We start from the raw sequence: 21,467 nt of genomic DNA on the forward strand, positions 1-21,467 counted from the left end.
GCGGCTGCTGTGTCTCCCGTCCAGCCGGGCTGAGGGGCCCAGGACTTGGCCCTTCACAGCCAAGTCTGTCCCAGAGGGAAGCCAACCTCTCCAAGCCAGGATTCTGGATTATCAGGGACTTCTTGGGCCCCGCCTCCCCTTTTTGCCAGGAAAGTGTCACATTTGAGTAAATATGTTTCCTGAAACACAAGCACCCCTGCCAGTTCTATTTTCCTAGAAGGAAAAGAGAACCAGACCACTTCCAGTTTCTTCAAATACAATTATTACCACGAGTCTGAGTTTATTTAAAACCAAAACACAGTTCTGTTATTTTTACAGCAGTACTCAAGTGGTATTTCTAAACATAAACCCCAGCGACTTAGCATCCGTAGTTCGCTTGGGAAAAAGGCCAGGAGAACATGAAGCAGTCAGCGCACAGAGACGGGAGGTTACAAATTGAACAGCTTATTTTTTCTTGAACAAACTCTTACAGCTCTCTCCCTGGAGCCCCACTCCATCCCCGAACTGGAAGGAAGGAAGGAAGGAAGGAAGGAAGGAGGGAGGGGAGCAAGCCAACAAGCAGAGACCCCCCGAGGCCCCGGCCGCTCACCGTGGACACCGTGCAGCACCTCGACCCCTGCCTGTCGTGGTAGGTGATGCCCAGCGAGGCTGCCGGCTTCTCAGAAGCAAGGCTTTTCAGTTAAAACATTAATGTTTTATTACAGTGGAATGAAGGGGCACACCAAGGAGCCCTGTCGGTTACGGGAAAAGGGACAGAAGAGCCTCTACACAGAGGGGCAGTCGGTCAGGGAGCTTACGCTTCGGCCTCGTCACTGCCCGCCAGGTGCGTCTGGAGAGTCTGGACCCCACATGCGCGTCTCCTGAGACAGAGTTAGTGTTTGAGGCCGGAAGCACTTGCCGAAGTCCAGCTTCTTAAAACATGACTGCTTCAATACAAATTAGTACGTAGTTCGCGAGCCAACAATTTCAGACGCACACACGGAGACCAGAGTTTCTAGTGGTTGGTGGTGTTGACACTGTTTGGAAGGAGGGAGGACAGAGGAAGGAAGGGCGGGGCATTCATTCCACTCAGTGGCAAGCTCCGCGGAAGGGCAGCACGGGCGCAGCAACATTCACGCAATTTCCTTAAGCCGGTGGTGCAGGCGGAGGCCTGGCCCACGTGTCACTTCCTTTCCATCCCTTAGGTTTAAGAGCTATTTTAATATCATCAGTGGTGAAAAGGCTGATGAAAAACTCTGAAATCAAGATAACCATACTTAGCAAGAGAGTCGCTATAAAGCATCACTGAGGTATAAGAAAGTAAAGAATTTACTGTTTTTCCTGCTTCCGACTGAGTTAGTTAGCTTGAGAAAGTGAATCACCCCGGTGTCCTGAATCACTCAGCTCAGTAACACAGACGCGACATAGCTGTCATAAATACCACTTACATCTTTTAAATGGGAGAGCCAGGTATGCCGCATTAAGAAGACTCTCGGTTCACATTTTCTTTTTCCCATTTTAATCGAGGCTCCTCAGGACTGCCCCCTCAGCCCTTCCCAGGCTTGTTGGCCACGACCCTGCCTCCCCGTCAGGCTCCCAGAAGGAAGAGGCCCCGGCGAGAATGTTCTGACCACAGACAGCACGGGTCGGACGCCAGCTCACGCTGCCCCCTCCCCAGCGGCACCCGACCTCAGAGGATGCCCCGTCGGTCTCCTCATCCCGGAAAGAGAGGTAACTAACGCTTCAGAACCACTTCTAACTCAGACCAAAGGGGAAACGAGCCGTTTAGGGACCAGAAAACAGACTCCTGTTTATGTCACAGCGTGAGCCTGGCCAGCCCATCGCTGTGAGCCAAGCTGTCAGAGCCTGGGCGGCCACAGATACCTGTACAGCGTGAGAGAGAGAGTGGGGCGGGTGTACTTTTGAGACAGGTGTGCAGGGATGAGCCACGTGGCACGTCACCCATGCCTGCAGTTAATGCAAAACTAGTCAATTTTTGTATAAAGATGGTGGCGGGGCTCGAGTGTTGGCGCGCGGGTGTCGGCTGGTTGGCACCTGTGGTGCGGCCAGGTCCGTGCCAGCCCGGGGGGACGCGCCACGGAGCGGGTGACAAGCGCACTCGCCTGGCCTGCGATGGAGCGCCCTCTTTGCTCATGACAAAGCAGGGCTCTGAGTCCGTGTCCACACCGGGCAGAAACCAGGAAACGGGCCAGGACCTGCAGCAGGAGTGTGGAGGCCCTGTGCTATCTGAAGCTCCCGACGTGGATGGAGAGAGAAGCTTCTGGTCCACGGGGGCGGGCAGGCGTCTCTGCACCAGAGGGGACGTCGCCACTCCGCACACGAAGGGCTTCCTGGCTGCGGGGACACAGAGGCCGTCATGGGGTCACCTCCCAGACGCCAAGGGCCCCACCAGGTCGAGGAGTGACTCCACATCTCATTCCACCTTGCAGGGTCGGGTCAGGGCGGGGCGCAGAGATGCACGTTGGCGGCTTGGGCAGCATTTCCGCACTGCTCCCTCAGGGGCCTCGGGGTAGCCCTCCCCGGGGCGCATTCCCACACCCTCCCCGCAGAGGGGTCCAGCCTCAGGGCTTTTCCCAGCGGCTGAGGGAAGGTGTCTCAGAGCAGTGCAGTCTTTCCTGCTTCACCTTCCCAATCCAAGTGTGACCTTCACAGATGCTCACGTCTGCAACGCCCAGCTCCGCACATGGTTACAGGGTCACACACCTGGGGGACACCACCTCCACCCCGGCCCTCGCTTCCCTGTCCTGCATGCCAGGCGGAGGGCATGTCTTCTTGCTGCCATCACAACGCCTGACACTTGGTACCCAAGCTGTGGAAGGTGGGAGGAGAGGAAGGCTGAGGTGAGCAGGGGCAGGGCCAGGCAGGCAGCCTGGTTCAAAGGCTACTGCAGAGAGGAGAGGCCACCAAGCCAGAAGCAATGAGGACGGGGACAGGACACAAGACCTCAGGAGACTGGGAAGTGGGGACAGATCAGGACGACCACCCGCACCCCTGGTGTGGCCTGCGAGCGGGTGACTATGCAGACCACGGTGGTGGGAGCCAGGCCCAGGCACGTGGAGGTTGAAGTATCAGCACTGGTGGAAGGTTCCAGTAGATTCTGATAGGTGTCTGTGGTCTGGAGGCCAGGAGAGAGCCGGGCTGTGAACAGAAGAGGAAGGAGCGAACCCCCCCAAGGTGACGTCGCTCGGGCAGAGCAGAGCGAGGAAGATGGATGGGGAGGGAGCTCCCTCCAAGGGGAGGGTCGGCTGGGTGAGCAACCTGGCTGGCTGCCTGGAGGGGACAGACGGGGTGGAGAGTGACGGAGAAGTGACGGAGGTTACAGCAGGAGGACACAGCTGGAGCAGGGTCAGGAAGCGTGAACCCTAGACAAGCCAGGGCAGGTGTCTGAAGGAAGAGACTCAGGGATGGGGGAGGCTGACTGCAGGAACAGGGCCCCGGCGGAGGGAGAACGAGACCCGGAGCTCGGGGAGGGGCCTCCTCCTCGCAGTGAGCTGCGCCCAGGTTCCTCCTGCACGGTCCCCAGGAAGCCACTCTAGGAGGTGATGGAGAGAAGGTGGGCAAGCGCAGGCAGGGAGGAGGGCTCCGCTGTTTCTTTCCACACCTCAGTCAGGAGCTTTCCAGAGAGAGCAGGCGCGCCAGCGCCTGGAGGTCGCGGTGGAATCTGTCACGTAGGTGAGGACCCTAACTTACCTCTTGTTTTTCCCCAGAGCAAACGCTTTCTGTTTTTCTCTTCCAATGTCATCTCTGACTGTGCTGAAATCATCATCATCGTCAGCCAGGAGATTCTGCATTTCAAAATAATTAATGAGCAATGTTTTCAGACATCTTTTTAGTCTACGTTTTTTTGTTTTTTTGGGGGTTTTTTTTGTGTTATGCGGGCCTCTCACTGTTGTGGCCTCTCCCGTTGTGGAGCGCAGGCTCCGGACGTGCAGGCTCAGCAGCCATGGCTCACGGGCCCAGCCGCTCCGCGGCGTGTGGGATCTTCCCGGACCGGGGCACAAACCCGTGTCCCCTGCATCGGCAGGCGGACTCTCAAGCACTGCGCCACCAGGGAAGCCCAATCTTACAACCTTTTGAACTCTCTTAAACAGAGCTGATGGTTTGACTGTAGAGAAACTAAGAACAGTTTTGTATTTTCCTTTTAGAATTTCTTTTACCTATCTTGCAATTTTTTTTGTTTATTTATTTGCTTTTCTTTGTTGGGTGGGAGGTCATATTACATTGGTCCCATTCTTTAGTACAGTGTTGAACAGAACTGGTGATTAAGGGAATACTTATTCCTTAATATAAATAATTTAATATTAATAAATTATTAATTCTTAAATTAAGGATTTAAATCATTCACCCTTAATACAAAAAATGTTATTATATGACAACAAAGTAGGTTTGTCCAAGGAATGCAAGAACGGCTCGGTGTTGAGAACATGTTTATGTAATAACACTACATTACCAGACTGAAGAAGAAAAACGATATAGCTAATTAAACAGATGCAGAAAAAGCACAGAATAAAATTTAATATTTAAAAAAATTTAATATTTAAAAATCCAGGGCTTCCCTGGTGGCGCAGTGGCTGAGAGTCCGCCTGCCGATGCAGGGGACGTGGGTTTGTGCCCCGGTCCGGGAAGATCCCACATGCCGCGGAGCGGCTGGGCCCGTGAGCCATGGCCACCGAGCCTGCGCGTCCGGAGCCTGTGCTCCGTGACGGGAGAGGCCACAACAGAGAGGCCCGCGTAACGCAAAAAAAAAAAAAAAATCCAGTGCTCATTCATGATTTAAAAAAAAAGAACTTAGAGTAAACTAGGAATGGAAGGAAATGTCTTAACCTAATACAGGTACCTACATAAAACCTACAACAACACACTTAGTGATAAAACTTCAGAGCATTTTCATTCAAGTCAGACCCAAAATTAAGCTTTTGGTATTGAGGTTCTACTGGCCTCATAAAATGAGTTCTCTGGGGGCTTCCCTGGTGGTGCAGTGGTTAAGAATCCGCCTGACAATGCAGGGGACACGGGTTCGATCCCTGGTCCAGGAAGATCCCACATGCCGCAAAGCAGCTAAGCCCATGCGCCACAACTACTGAGGCTGCGCTCTAGAGCCCATGAATAAAATTTATTTATTTAAAAATGAGTTGTCTGCTTTCCCTCTTTTTTCCCCCCACTATTTGAAACAATTTATATTAAATGGGATTATCTATGCCTTGAAGATTTGATAAAACTTCTCTACAAAATCATTTGATTCTGGTGTTTTGTCAAAGTGCTAAATTTACTGTTAAAAACGTACCTTAATGCCAATAGTATCTCCATCTTTCAAGTGATAAGGCGCCCCCTGCAAATTATCTTGCTTTTTCTTCTTTTTCCTCTTGGTAATTTGCTGGTTCTACAGAAAAATTAAGTATCTTGAATAAAGAAAACTCAATCTCAAATTCTTACTAAATTCCCTGTCTGTGGAAAACTGCAGTTAATTATTCACTATGCCAGTGAGTCCCGACTTCCCTGAGGGAGCCCCACAGCTTTACCCAGCTAGGTACTGGAAGCCACTCAAACTTTTCAGGAAGGTATTTGGCAATTTCAATTTTCTCCACAGGAAGAGAATAGAAATCGGCCACTTGGTGCCTCAGGGAGCCGGCCGTCCAGCCTCGGGCAGTGTCCCACACCAAGTCCACGGGCAAGGCATACGCCCTCTTGCCAGGGAGGCGCATCTGTGTCCTCAGCAGCACGTGCTGGGGGCTGCGTCAGAAAACAGTCACATGTCAGATTTACAGCAAAATGGGAAACATGCAATAACCACAGCAGTTGTGAACGGCATAGCTTCTCCTCTGACTCTTCTGAGTTTTTTTATAAGGAGAGATTTTCCTTAAACCCTGAATGCTAGTGGGAAACCTTTACTTTGATTTTCTTCAGTCCTGACCCAGAATGGAGGTGAGCTCCCATTCTGAGTCCACAGCTGGGTCCCTGGGGAGGCAGCAGGCAAGGCTGAAGGCGGAGGAAGAAGTTCCTCAGTGGGGCACGCAGGGAAGAGGACTGGAGACAGAGCTGAAAGGGCTGGCAGGGCTATCCCGGTGATGAAGGGGAAGAGGGGTTTCCCGCTACGGCGACTTCCTAGGAAACGCTGATTTCAGAACCAGAATCTGTGAAGCTGGCAGAAAACTTAGCCAGGGAGAAGAAACAGAGGGCTTAGAGTTAGGAAGAGAAGATGATGGGTGTAGTTGTAAGAGCAAAGGAAACCTTTGCAGGAGATGAGCACAGATACGAGGTCCTTGAAGGAAGAGAAAGAGGAGAAACATTCAGAAAGGTCGGAAAGAAATTTAGACGTATGGAGACTGTTTTAGATAGGATGTGAAATAAAAGCTACAGATAAGAACTGGAAGGTGGAGAGGAGAAATGAAAACTTTAAGGATGGTGAGACAATGAACGATTTTAATGCTGTATTTCTATTATACTAGTGTTTTTATCAAAAGAAAGGGTAACACAATTGGAGGAAACAGGCAACGCAGGGAGAGCGAGGGCCCAGTGAATTAGGAGATTGGACTGAAAGCGGGGGACTGTGGTCAAGAAGGAATTTTTGAGAGGCTGTAGGTGTTGCTGAGGTCAGTGAGCAGAGCTGAGGTCCCAGAGCATACAAACCGTGGTCAGTGTAGATGCAGGAGCTGCCAAGGAGGTGACAGAGTCTGGGTGAAGACCACGAGGAGCCAGGGTCCTCGCTGAGCAGGGGCAAGAGTGCTCCGGGGGTCAGTCAAGGACAGAAGCGGGGAAGGGGGCTGAGAAAGTGCACAGCATGGTCCTCAAAAGGACACTGCTCACGACAAACATGACAGAGGGTCCGTTTATATTATGTAATATAATCTATATTATAGAAGGAGCTCACACAAATTAGGCTTTTTTCTAAGACCCCAAATAAAACAGGCAAAATATATGAAACAATTCACTCACTCACAAAATACAAATGGTTTACAAGCCTTTCAACAAACATCCTAATCTTACTAGATGAGACAAGATAACCATTTTTCATTTATCAATTTAGCAAACATTTAAACAATGACAACATCCAATGATGGTTTGATGGTGAGGTGAAATAAATACTTAGAAACACAACTTGTGGAAACATAATGGTATAACTTACCTGGAAAGGAATTTAACAAATAAGAGGTTTAAAATGTCCATACCATTTGATCCAGAAACTCCCCTCCAGGAAACTATTCCCAGTAATACAATTTGCATTAAGAATGCATTTTTATAAAGCAGTGGGATAAAATGAAGGTCACACGGTTGAAAGAGTAGAGCTGTTACGCAACAGGAGGACAAGAATCATCGTGTCACATCAGGTAAAAGAATCTTAGTATTTGGTTTTACTGACAAAAATGTCTTATAAAAGAATGTCCTATAATGAAAAACAGAATAGGTAGGTTGGAACGTGGACAACTTTGGGGTGCTTCTTTATTCCATAAATAATTACTGACTATGACAAAGGCACTGTCCTAGGTACTGGGGAGGCAGCAGTGACCAAAAAATGAAATGCTCACCCTCACAAAACTTACAGTCTAGTAGTGGGAGACGGATAATAATTGATAATTCAATAAGTGCATGTCAGGTGATATTAGGGTGAAAAAAGCAGGACAAGGGGCAGCATGTCAGGTGTTACTATCAATTGGTTTGACAACAGACTGTCTGCAGGCACTGGTAAGAGCTTGGGATGAGCACCTTGCTTATACTTCAAGATCATTATGGGTTCAACATGCATTGGGACTTACTGAAAAATTCTGTTTTTATGGAAAAATGAGTTCTAAGATCTAGACACCAGACATACAAACACATTTCTAGAACACAATCTGTTTTAAGTTGCCAGACTCCTTAGAAGCAGTGAAAAAAACACTTAAAAAATTTAACACCTTAATCAACAGTAAAACTATCCATTGGGATCAGACAAGTGTATAATTTTGTATGTGTAGTAGGACGTCTTACCCCAAGTTTTCTTCTTTCTGAAGGGGCTCTAAGCAGATCTCAGTTCTCTGTCCCAATTTATATTCCCTGATAACAAATGAAACAAAATAATATTGAATGACATATCACTTAATTTTTTCAAAGTTTTTTCTTAACCAATTTCAAGTATTCTTAAGTGAAATATTATACCATATAAGAACACTCAAAATTTAAGAGACTACCATGAACAATTATACACCAAAAAATTGAACAATGCAGAAGAAATGGATAAATTCCTAGAAACATACAACCTACCAAGACTGAATCATAAAGAAACAGAAATTCTGAACAGACTAATTATGAGTAAGAAGATTGAACCGGGGGCTTCCCTGGTGGCACAGTGGTTAAGAATCCACCTGCCAATGCGGGGGACACGGGTTCGAGCCCTGGTCCGGGAAGATCCCACATGCTGCGGAGCAACTAAGCCCGTGAGCCACAACTACTGAGCCTGCGCTCTAGAGACTGCAAGCCACAATTACTGAGCCCACGTGCTGCAACTGCTGAAGCCTGCACACCTAGAGCCTGTGCTCTGCAACGAGAAGCCACCGCAATGAGAAGCCCGCACTCGCCGCAACTAGAGAAAGCCTGCGCGCAGCAACAAAGACCCAACGCAACCAAAAATAAATAAAATACATTTATTAAGGAAAAAAAAGATTGAATCAGTAATCAAAAACCTCCTAACAAAAAAAAAGTTGAGGACCAGATGGCTTTACTGATGTATTCTACCAAAAGCAGAAATAATACCAATCCTTCCCAAACTCTTCCAAAAAAAAAAAAACAGAACAGGAGGGAACACTTCCAAACTCATTTTATGAGGCCAGCATTACCTTGATATCAAAACCAGACAAGGACATTATAAGAAAAGAAAATTAAAGGCCAATATCCTTGATGAACATAAATGCAAAAATCCTCAAAGAAATAATTAGCAAACCAAATTCAACAGTACATTAAAAGGATCATACACCATGATCAAGTGGGATTTCTGCAAGGGATGCAAAGATGGTTGAACATTCGCAAATCAATTGGTGTGATACAACCACGTTAACAGAATGAAGGAAGAAAATCATATGATCGTCTCAACAGATGCAGAAAAAGCATCTGACATTCTTTCATGTTAAAAATTCTCAACAAACTGGATATAGAGGGAATGTACCTCAATGCAATAAAGGCCATATATGAAAAGCCCATGGCTAGTATCATACTCAATGGTGAAAAGCTGAAAACTTTTCCTCTGAAATCAGGAATAACACAAGGATGCCCACTCTTGCCACTCATATGCAACACATTGGTGGAAGTACTAGCCAGAGCAATTAGACAAGAAAAAAAAATAAATAAAAGGCATCCAGACTGGAAAGAATGAAGTAAAGTTGTCTCCATCTGCAGATTACATGATATTTATAGAAAACTCTAAAGACTCCACCAAAAATCTGTTAAAACTAATAAATGAATTCAGTAAAGTTGTGGGATACAAAATCAATATGTAAATATCAGCTGCATTTTATATACCAACAGTAAATTATCAGAAAGAGAAATTAAGAAAACAATCCCATTTCCAACAGCATCAAAAAGAATAAAATACTTCGGAATAAATTTAACCAAGGAGGTAAAAGATCTGTATACTGAAAACTATAAGGCACTGATGAAAGAAACTGAAGATTCAAATAAATGGAAAGCTATTCCATCGTCATGGATTGGAAGAACATTGTTAAAATGTCCATACTACCCAAAACAATCTACAAATTCAGTGCAATCCTTATCAAAATATCAAAAGCATTTTTCAATTAGAAACAGAAAAAACAGTTCTAAAATTGGTATAGACCCACAAAAGACCCTGAATAGCCAAAGCAATCTTTTCTTAAGAAAGAAGAACAGGGCTCCCCTCGTAGCGCAGTGGTTAAGAATCCGCCTGCCCATGGACATATATACACTACCAAACGTTAAGGTAGATAGCTAGTGGGAAGCAGCCGCATAGCACAGGGAGATCAACTTGGTGCTTTGTGACTGCCTGGAGGGGTGGGATAGGGAGGGTGGGAGGGAGGGAGACGCAAGAAGGAAGAGATACGGGAACATATGTATATGTATAACTGATTCACTTTGTTATAAAGCAGAAACTAACACACCATTGTGAAGCAATTATACTCCAATAAAGATGTAAAAAAAAAAAAAAAAGAGCAATATCTTCCAAGGTCTACAAAAAAATTCTTTGAGGGCTTCCCTGGTGGCACAGTGGTTGAGAGTCCACCTGCCGATGCAGGGGACACGGGTTCGTGCCCCGGTCTGGGAAGATCCCACGTGCCGCGGAGCAACTAAGCCCGTTCGCCACAACTACTGAGCCTGCGCTCTATAGCCCATGAGTCACAACTACTGAAGCCTGCGCACCTAGAGCCTGTGCTCTGCAACAAGAGAAGCCACTGCAATGAAAATCCCTCGCACCGCAACGAAGAGTAGCCCCTGCTGGCCGCAACTAGAGAAAGCCCACATGAAGCAACAGACCCAACTCAGCCAAAATATAAATAAAAACAAAAAAAAAGAAGAAGAAAGCTGATGGCATCATGCTCCCTCATTTCAAACTATACTATAAAGCTATAGTAATCAAAACGGTATAGTACCGGCATAAACACAGACATATACATCAGTGGAACCCAAAAGAGGGACTTCCCTGGTGGTCCAGTGGTTAAGACTCCTCACTCACTTCCACTGCAGGGGGCATGGGTTCGATCCCTGGTCAGGGAACTAACATCCCACATGCCACACTGCATGGCCAAAGGAAAAAAAAAGAACACAACAGAGAGCCCAGAAATAAACGCATGCATATATCGTCAATTAATTTATGACACAGGAGCCAAGAACACACAATGGGGAAAAGAGTCTCTTCAATAAGTGGTGCTGCGGGGAACTGGACAGTCTCATGCAAAGGAACGAAACTACACCCCTATCTTACACCTTATGCAAAAATCAACTTAAAATAGATTAAAAGATTTGAACGTTAAGACCTGAAATTGTAAAACTCCTAGAAGAAGAGTAAGCTCCTTGACATCAGCCTTGGCAATGATTTTATGGATTTGACACCAAAAGCAAGAGCAATAAAAGCAAAAATAAACAAGCGGGACTACATCAAAATAAAAAGCTTCTGCACAGCAAAAGAAACCATCAACAAAATGAAAAGGCAACCTATGAAGCAGCAGAAAGTATTTGCAAATCTAAGGGGTTAATATTCAAAGTATATAGAGGGCTTCCCTGGTGGCGCAGTGGTTGAGAGTCTGCTTGCCAATGCAGGGGACACGGGTTCGAGACCCGGTCCGGGAAGCTCCCACATGCCGCGGAGCGGCTGGGCCCGTGAACCATGGCCGCTGAGCCTGCGCGTCCGGAGCCTGTGCTCCGCAACGGGAGAGGCCACGACAGTGAGAGGCCCGCGTACCGCAAAAAAAAAAGAACAACAAAAAACAAAATACATAGAGAACTCATACAACTCAATAGCAAAAAGTAAACAATCTGATTTAAAAATGGCAGAGGGCGTGAACAGACTTTCTTTTTTAAAGAAGACATACTAATGGCCAACAGGTACATGAAAAGGTACTCAACATCATTAATCATCAGGGAGATGCAAATCGAAACCACAATGAGGTATCATCTCACACCTGTTAGAATGCTTATCATCAAAAAGACAAGAGACAGCAAGTGTTTTTGAGGATGTGGAGGAAAGGGAGCCCTTGTTCAATGCTGGTGGGTATGTAAATTGGGTCAGCCACTATGGAAAAACAGTATGGAGGTTACTCAAAAAATTAAAAATAGAACTGCCATATGATCCATCAATCCCACTTCTGGGCACCTCACCAAAGGAAATGGAAACAGGATCTCGAAGAGATTATCTGCACTCCCATGTTCACTCAGCATTATGCACAGTAGGCAAGGTATGGAAAAGCCCAGTGTCTGTTAACCAATGAGTGGATAAAGATGTGGCGTAGGTATGTACGGGTACACACACTCATACACACGCAAAGGAATATCAGTCAGTCATAAGAAAGAAGGACATCCTGTTGTTTGAGACAACGTGGATGGACCCTGAGGGCATTATGCTAAGTGAGATAAGACAACTGCTGTATGATATCACTTATATGTGGAATCTACAAAAGCTGAACTAATAGAAACAGGGACTAGGATGGTGGTTACCAGGGACTGGGACTGGCTGAAAAGGGGAGATGTTGGTCAAAGGGTACATACTTCCAGTTATAAACTATAATCAACATGCTGTACATGACATCCCCAGAACACATTCATCTTATAACACTGAATTATATACTTGAAAGTTGCTAATAAGAAAGTAGATCTTAAATGTTCTCACAAAAAGGAAATGGCGATTATATGACGTGATGGAGGTTGTTCGCTAATGCTATGGTGGTAATCATTCTGCATTATACGTCTGTCAAATCAATAGGTTGTACACCTTAAATTTATACAGTGTTATATGGCAATTATATCTCAATAAAGCTGGGGGGAAAAACAATCAAAATTTTGTTCACAGTCTCTGGACCATAGTAAAAACAGATGAAACTACATTTATACTTAATATGAGAAACTGAAGTTGTCTCAGAGTTTATGATAAAAAGTATCATCGACACGACAAATGTGGAATGACCTAGAATGGGCTGTTGTGGAGTGTTCACTGAGAACCCTACCTGAGCCGCTGACAGTGGACTCTTAAGAGCCTGCCGGGGCGCCTACTTTCCACCGTCCAGGCTCTAAGGAAGGCAGGCGATGGGATGGAAAACTCCAAGAAGGAGGGCAAGGTCATGGCCTAGAAAAGAAACAGACATTGGAGAAAGCACTCTTAAAAACAGACTGCTTTAGGGAAAAAAAATGAAGCGCTACACAATGACATTTAAGGGAAAGAGTATCTTAGGTAATGATAATATCTACCCAAAAAATCCACAGGAATATTGTTTAAATGAAATTAACCCTGAGTAATTTCTGTATTCCTCTCTACTGAAATCAGCCTGAGAGATTTTTCTGTTTCTAAATCTAAGCCAAAAGCTCCTTTTCAATGATTATGTTTTAGAAAATGAAACTTTAAAGTTAATTTCTATATGACTATATAACTCAAGAGCAGAGGCCTCTCTAATAAAAGCAAGGACTCATCTTCAACTTCCATCTGTGCTCATATAATTCAACAAAGTTTGCTCTGCCATGGAAATAACTTCTGATTTTGAAATATTTCAGAATCTCTGGATCCAAATGCTAGGCCCAAACCGCTGGACTAATTCTGTAGGGGTGGATAACTATTTATATACTTAGGCTGTAGTATATAAAGTGGCCAATATTCATCCGTTTTAAATCTAGAAACATCAATTTTGTATCTTTTAATCTAATCTAAGAAAAGAAGTCTCTTTCTACTTGTTCTTATTAGAACGAGACCATTTGTTTTTTTGCGGAAGGTATTTCAGATATTGAGGACACACAGAAGTCAATCGATGACTGATATTCACCTTACATGCACCTACTCTGTTTCCTTTAAGAGCAAGAAGGGATGTTCATTTTAATCCAATGAGAATAAGATGCTTCTTAAGCATTGTGTGTTGTATTCAATCCGGCCTTTCCATTTGGACAGAACACTGTGTCTGTATTAATGTCCAGGAAAACAATACAGTATCTAGTTTAACATAAAGCTGATATTCTGACCTCCTGGGCAACTGACCACACAGCTTTTACTAACAACATTTAACACATGAATCACAATGACACAAAAACAATGTAAATAAAGGAGTAAAGTGAATGCTTTACAAATGTTCCAACAAATGTTTCCCTAAAAAATCAAAATGAACATAAGCTGCAAGTCACTGAGGAGATTTCAAATGAAAGCACAGCATGCCTGTCAGAGAGGGGATAAATGAAAGCCACGGGCAACTGGTAGAAGCAAACCCAAGGAGCTGTCTGAGCAATATGTGTGTGTGGCCTGTCGGGTACTCACCACTGAACATGGCATATAACACATGCCCTATCAGAACAGACTGTAATTGAGGGAAGAGGAAATAGAAGAATATATTAATATCGCACTGGAAGCAGCCAGATCACCAGTAAGGTACGCGCTGCAGGAGGAAGGCTGACCTGAGACTTCAGCTCCCCCAACGTAGCATCTTCTGAGATTTCAACGTCTCCCAAGTAGCGGAGGGAAACTTCTGCATGCACGTCACTGGGAGCATCTACAAAGGACAGAGCAAGATGTTTGACAGGAGCTTTAGACGTACTTAGCTCTTATTTCTGAAATACAGGCCACGTTTTGATACTGCAAACGGGTTTAGTACAATTCCATCCAAGCAACTCAGAATCTGAATTCCTCGGGTCAGCCCCTCAGGACTTCACGGGGAGGAAGCAGGGCCCAGTAGATGGGCAGCCAGGGAGCATGCTGTGGGCACAGCACCAGGTCTTCTCACTAGAATGGCTTTGAGGAATTTTACACTTGGGCTGTCTACCTGGAATGCTCTTTCCCACACCCTCTCCTTCCTCAAAGAGGACTCTGCTGGTTGGATACTCTGCCCTGCTCTCATCTTTTATTTAACCTGTTTCTCTCTCATAACACTTGTCCCAACTTGTTACCCTTTTGTCTGTCTGTTTTCTTATGTGTGTGTATACATGTGTTTTTTTACATATACATATACATATATATATATATATATATACATATATATATATATATATTTTAACCTAATCTGTCTCCCCTACAGAATATGATTTTCAAGAGAGAACAGGTCATCTACCTTGTTTGTCTCTCCAGTGCCAGGAATGGTGGGTGCCACACAATAAATGTCCAATAAATGTTTACTGACTGAAAGAATTATTGACAATAAGAAGGCCTTTCTACATTAGTTTTAAAAAGGGGAAAACAAAATGCTCTCCTATAAAACTCTGGATATAAAAGTTGATAACTAAATTTGAAATCAGTAATTTGACTCATTTTTGCTTTAGTTAAATGTCTTTGCTTACTGCTGGGCACACTGCTAATATGTAATAGGAAATTAATTATAAGTAAATTAAGTAAAAAAGCTCTCTTCATGAGTGGTCCTTCTTGTGTCTAAGGATGCTGTAAGCTGGTACTACGTGAAAGACACTTTTAGGAAATTCTCAGAAATAAAAATATTTGCCATATGTTGTGATACAGAAGGACTACCAAAAAAATGAACTGTTTTCTTTACTTTCATGGAGAAACACACTGCTTTTTAAGTTGTAACTATTATTCTATCACAAAATCATTTTTAGAATTGTTTAACATGTCTAATATAACTCAAACAAAAAATAACTTAATGCCAATTTCATAGCTAGTTCAACATGAAGTATTTTATTGCTCTATACATATAATCCTAACTTCAAAAAGTAAGGAGATCATTTATGCTAGTTTCAGTACTGAATTTTGAAAGATAAAAAGAAATGTAAGTATATAATACTTCAAGGCATTAAAAAAGCTAAATTATTAAGCATGATAAAAGGAAAAAAAAATAAAACCTTGGTCCTACTAAAAATATATTCTCTTTATCTACAGTTACAAAGGAGATTAACTTGTGTCTTCTTATAATGAAGTGGAAACCCACTTTTTACAATGGCAATTCAAACCCCCTGCCTTTGCTCATCATGACGTGTGTGCTGAATTCTGCCTGTGGAGAAGAAACTTAGAGTGAAACAGTATGTTTATACCCTGTCTGTGAGTCTTCTCAGAAGTCAGTGAACTGGAACGCCCTTGAAGGAGCTCCTGGGTGGCGGCAGCAGTAAGAACAGGAGCTGCGTGGGGTCCGGACTCCAACCCTGCCTCTCTGCCCCTTGGGGCTGCAGTGAAGACACTGGAAGTGACTAAAGCGTCAATGTCTTAGTCTGTTACAATAACTGGGGCCACTATTCCTACTGCCATGAGGTGCTTTGAGAGGTGATATTATATAACAATTCCTTGAAAAAATGTAATATATTGCTATAATAATAATGATAATAAAAATAACAGATGGCAAATGAAAGGTAAAGCCAAAAAAAAAAAAAGATGGTCTTTTATAGAGGTTACAAACCACTGTATAAAAATAGGATGGTATTATTATTATACTATGAATTATGGAATAGATTTTGATTTTCAACCTTATATTTTAAAAATACATATTTCAGTTGCCTCTCAGCAGAAGCAATCATTTTACTTTTCTTTATGACACACTGGCTGCTGTAATTCTGCTGTGTTCTCACCTTGGATGGAATTAGCTCTCCAGACCCCGCCTTGAGAAAAGGTACAGTTTGTCTGGTCCTGATGACTCTTCCAGCGATGCAAGGGACCCCGTGGCTGGTACCACCAGACGGGCACCTTCAGGAGACCCTGAGGAATGGAGATTTCCAACTGTTGTGATGCACACAGATTAAGTCAACTTCTACTTCCACAGAAACTTTTTTTTTTGGCCATGCCAAGCATCTTGTGGGATCTTAGTTCCCTGACCAGGGATAGAACCTGTGCCCTCGGCAGTGAAAGCAAGGAGTCCTAACCACTGGACCACCAGGGAATTCCCAGAAAGAAACATCTTGATATAGAATATGTTCCTAAATTTATTTTTCCTTAAGATGTATGTATTAACTGTCATGTATTATACTTGCTTACTGTTTTTACAATCAAAGTTTAAAATCATAAAAATCAGTCTTTAGGATGACTGGGACCAATGTTCTATATCTTCTTTTTTTTAATTTTGTTGCACTGGGTCTTAGTTTTGGCTCGTTGGCTCCTTAGTTGTGGCTCCACGGCTCCTCAGTTGTGGCATGCAAACTCTTAGCTGCAGCATGCATGTGGGATCTAGCTCCCTGACCAGGGATCAAACCCGGGCCCCCTGCACTGGGAGCGTGAAGTCTTATCCACTGTGCCACCAGGGAAGTCCCTGTTCTATATCTTAGTAGCTACAGTAAGTGAAAAGTATAAACAAACTAACAAACCATTTGACAGAACAAACTATATAAATGTTTTCAGGCATTGTAAGAGCACCATAGCACAATGCACCAGTTACATGCAGTTTTTATTTATAAAAGTTTCTAAAGGAACTTTATAGAGATCCAACAACCTATTGATCTAAGGTGCATTCCTACATAGTAACTACATGGAATAAGCTCAACTCCTTAAACGCATTCTGTAATTTCAGTTTTACTAATTTAACTGGTTCTTCCCCACCCCTTTGAGCGGGTAAAGAACTTGAATAGATTTTTACTCAGTGAAGGATCTGCTGCTGTTACAGTGAGCAATTTCCAGCAACAGAAGATGAGGATGTGAAAAAAACATGCCAAGTATTTTAAATGTGTATTTCAAGAAATGCATATTAAAATGAGAATGTTTTTCTGTTTATCAAATTGGTGAAGATTAATACTCAACTTCCATGCAGTAAATAAATAAATGTAAATCAGAGCAAAAAACTCCATTTTTTTTCACCTGTCAAGAACCAGAAAGTCTAATAATATTCTACGTTGGTGAGACTGTAAGTAACCCTGAACTCCTGTATATTGGTTCCAGGAGCAGAAACTGCTGTGAAGTTTCTGGATGGTAATTTGGTGCTGTCAAAATTTTAAATGCCCAAGCCCTCTGACCCAGCCATTCCATGCTTAGGGTTTTACCTTCTGATATACTAGCCCATGCATACAAAGACATTCACTGTAAATTGTTTATGGTAGCAAAACCCATGAAACAACCTCAAGGTCCCTCTTCAGAAGACTGGTTATATTACAGTAGGCCATAACTTCTGACAAAGCGATTTCAATTCTAGGAATATCCTGTAGATACATATGTGCAAAATGGCAAATAAGTGATATTTTTGGCAGTGTTATTTGTATCAACAAAAGACTGGATACAACCTAAATATTCTTTGAAAAGAGATTGGTTAAAAAATAAATCACGGTACCTCCATATACGTCAAATAGAACGAGATAACTTCATGGGTACTGATGTGGTGTGTATATGGGGGTAATGAGAAAAGCAGGGTGCAGAACAGGGTGTCAAGCTTATAATCATTTGTGTGAATAAAAATATGTATCTACATATGAATGTGCACATACGCATACACACACACACACGTGCGTGTGCACTGAATTTAAAAAGCACCTGCCTCTGGAAGGATACAGAGGAAGCTGGCTGCCTGTGCGGGGAGGACCCCAAGTGGCAGGGGGACAGGAGGGATGGGGGATACTCTTCCTGGCCCAGCTTTTTATACACTTTGAATTTTGTATCATGAATATTATCAATTCAAAAATTAACCTTAAAGAGCACAGTATAAAATACAGCAGAATTCTATGAAGTCATGAAAAAGAATAAGGTAGGTCTGTATGTGCTGATGTGAGATCCTCAAGATATATTAAATGAATAAAAACAAACAAAAAACGAAAGGTATAAAACAGTGCATAGAATATGACCCCCTTTATGTAAACTTTGAAAAGGATACACACATATTTACATTCAGCATACAAACAGGCATAATTTTTTTCTTGGAAGGATACACAAGGAAAAATAAGTTTACTGTGGCTCTTTCTGGAGAGAAAGATATGGGAGAAACTTCTGTTTATCATTTTACAGGCTTCTACACTGTCTGAGTTTTCTAATCATAAGCAAATGATTATCTGAATGCTGGAATTCTGGGTCATTTTCATCTTTACATGTGTCCACATTAAAACAAAAACAAACTAATAAGTAATGGCTTTTCCAAGTGGTAATACACAGTGTCTATGGAAGAGCAGTGGCGAGAGCCCTCTCACAGACACACATTAGGACTGTAAACTTGGTACGACTCTTTGGGAAAACAATCTGGTTTGTTAATTCCATCTTTAGAATTGTCTTAAGAAGGATTTATATTTATTACTATTTATAAGAACAAAAATTTTAAACAAGCTAAAATCCAAACAACAGGGATATAGGTGAATAAAACTGTGGTAAGTCATATATTGGATATAATGATTGTTTCTGGATTTTATGGTCAGGTTAAAAAGTAAAATATAAAAAGTAGGAAATAAAATTGTACATACAATTTGACTTCATAGGAAGAAAATATATAAAGATGCAAAATATGGTAGCTGTCTGATTGGTAGGATCTTGGGTAAGCACTCTGTTCTCTTTATGATTGTATTTCCCCAGTTTCACACAATGACAACATATCATCCTTGCAATCATAAAACAGTAACTGTTATTTACAAAATGTCTATTCAGGAGCAAAATCTTACCAGAGGAGGAAGTTTTCCTTCAATTAAAAGCAAAGTGTCTCCAGAAGAGAGCATAAGCTCTTTCAGTGCTGCATCCTGGGAATACAGAACGTGAAAATCTTTTTTGTCACTTATGACTTCTGAAAGGAAGAAAGAGACCATTCGATCTTTTTTAAAAAACCCTATGCCTCTATTACCCTTTCAAGAAATAAGTAAATGAATAACGAAGCAGATATTGAAGAGATAGAAATAAGCTAAAACCATAAAAAAGTATATCATTATGTATTAAAACTGTATAATTATGAACTATAAAAGATTAAAGGAAGGGAGATGGATGAGGTAAGAAATGACAGATTAATCTACAGAAGATAAAATTTTAGTTAAGCCCAAAAGATGGGCTGGATTTGGGAAAGCCAGAGGAAACAAGAAGGAATTTCTCAGGGAAAGAAGAACACGGCGAAGTCCAGGTTAAGTCAAGAGTCAGTATGACTTGTGCTGGGGAAGAGCTAAGAGACCAGATTAACTAGAATGGGAGGTATCTGCTGGAGAGTAACGGAAAGAAAACTGGGTTAGAGAGGTGGTCACAGGTCAAAGGGATGCGGAACAGAAAAAAAAGAGTTTTCAGTTGCTTTAAAAAAGCCACTCAAGATTTCTGCGAAGGGGGTTTTTAAAGATCTAAGCTGCCACACTTGTGACATACTGAAGTGGGGAGCACATGGGCTCAGGGAAGCCATCTGTACTAATTAGGTAAGAGGCAAAAAACCACAAAAAAACAGGGCTTGAACCAGGAGGCCGGCAGTGGGAATGGTCAAGAAGGAGTGGAAAAACTGATTGAAGGCTGAGACCAAATATGATGGATGTAAGGTAAGTAGCGTAAGCCACATTTCAGGCGGAAAAGGATCAGGATGAGAAAGACAAGAAGCAAATCTGGGAAGCGGAGCTAGTTCTGAGGGTAATGAGTTTGCTTTTAGATGAACTGTTTGATACTGATTTGGGAATTAATAAGAGGAGAAAATAAGGAAACCATTTGACTAGATATACTCTTTTGACATCCAAACTGTATGTCCTGAAGATTCTTTGAGGTTCACTTTTTACTCCAGGCAGTCAAATTCCTGGCCAGGACCCAAGAGGAGCCTCTCTGTATTGTCCCTGACTGTTACACAGCAAGGACTGTTTCCCGGAAGGCCCTGCTTTAGATCAACCTCTGTTGATGTTCAATGCCAGTGTCTCACTGAACAGAAAGCAGGCGGATAAAGATTGGGGGAAAGGGGAGTGAGCACAATTGTGTAAGCTTTCTCACAAAGCTTTATTCTGGCTGTACTTCTAAGGCCATGGAGTTGGACTGTGAGGTTTGATGCTACTTGGAGCAACAATAAGATGATTAACCAACATGAAAAGATGCTCACATCACTAATTATCAGAGAAAGGCAAGTCAAAACTGCAGTGAGGTATCACCTCACACCAGTCAGAATGGCCATCATCAAAGAGTCTGTAAGTAATAAATACTAGGGGGACTTCCCTGGTGGCACTGTGGTTAAGAATCTGCCTGCCAATGCAGGGGACACAGGTTCAATCCCTGGTCCGGGAAGATCCCACATGCCGCGGAGCAAATAAGCCCATGTGCCACAACTACTGAGCCTGCGCTCTAGAGCCCGTGAGCCACAACTACTGAGCCTGAGTGCCACAACTACTGAAGCCCACGTGCCTCGAGCCTGTGCTCTGCAACAAGAGAAGCCACTCTAATGAGAAGCCTGCGTACTACAATGAAGAGCAGCCCCCGCTCGCTGCAACTAGAGAAAGCCTGCGCCTCAATAAAGACCCAGTGCAGCCAAAAATAAATAAATAAATGTATTAAAAAAATAAAAAATAATAAATGCTGGAGTGGGTGTAGAGAAAAGGGAACCCTCTTGCACTGCTGGTGGGAATGTAGATTGGTGCCGCCACTATGGAGAACACTATGGAGGTTCCTTAAAAAAACTAAAAATAGAGCTACCATATGATCCAGTGGTCCCACTCCTGGGCATATATCTGGAGAAAACACTAATTTGAAAACATACATACACCACAATGTTCACAGTGGCACGATATACAACAGCCAAGACATGGAAACAACCTCAATGTCCACTGACAGATGAATAGATAAAGAATATGTGGTACATATATACAGTGGAATATTACTCAACCATTTAAAAAAAAGAAATAATGCCATTTGCAGTAACACAGATGGACCTAGAGATTGTCATACTAAGTGAAGTCAAAGAAAGACAAATATATATCACTTACATGTGGAATCTAAAAAAATGATA

At 43.1% G+C, this 21,467-nt stretch overlaps 1 protein-coding gene across 4 annotated transcripts in view; it reads right to left on the reverse strand.

The window, feature by feature from the left end:
- Nucleotides 1-279: 279 nt before the first annotated feature.
- The window catches only part of USP40 (ubiquitin specific peptidase 40), an 86,201-nt gene continuing 65,013 nt past the window's right edge, over nt 280-21,467 (reverse strand). For all 4 annotated transcript variants that reach the window (XM_024752766.1, XM_024752765.1, XM_024752764.1 and 1 more), the window contains 9 exons: nt 19,183-19,257; nt 16,192-16,318; nt 14,083-14,177; nt 12,657-12,775; nt 7,963-8,028; nt 5,520-5,730; nt 5,285-5,380; nt 3,691-3,785; nt 280-2,334 (listed from right to left, as the gene is read on the reverse strand). In XM_024752766.1, coding sequence (XP_024608534.1) covers nt 2,223-2,334; nt 3,691-3,785; nt 5,285-5,380; nt 5,520-5,730; nt 7,963-8,028; nt 12,657-12,775; nt 14,083-14,177; nt 16,192-16,318; nt 19,183-19,257 — 996 coding nt within the window. In that variant the 3' untranslated portion in view covers nt 280-2,222. The remainder of the gene's footprint in view (nt 2,335-3,690; nt 3,786-5,284; nt 5,381-5,519; nt 5,731-7,962; nt 8,029-12,656; nt 12,776-14,082; nt 14,178-16,191; nt 16,319-19,182; nt 19,258-21,467) is intronic.

The sequence above is a fragment of the Neophocaena asiaeorientalis genome, unplaced genomic scaffold, assembly GCF_003031525.2.
Source record: "Neophocaena asiaeorientalis asiaeorientalis breed wild unplaced genomic scaffold, Neophocaena_asiaeorientalis_V1.1 scaffold294, whole genome shotgun sequence".
Taxonomy (NCBI): domain Eukaryota; kingdom Metazoa; phylum Chordata; class Mammalia; order Artiodactyla; family Phocoenidae; genus Neophocaena; species Neophocaena asiaeorientalis.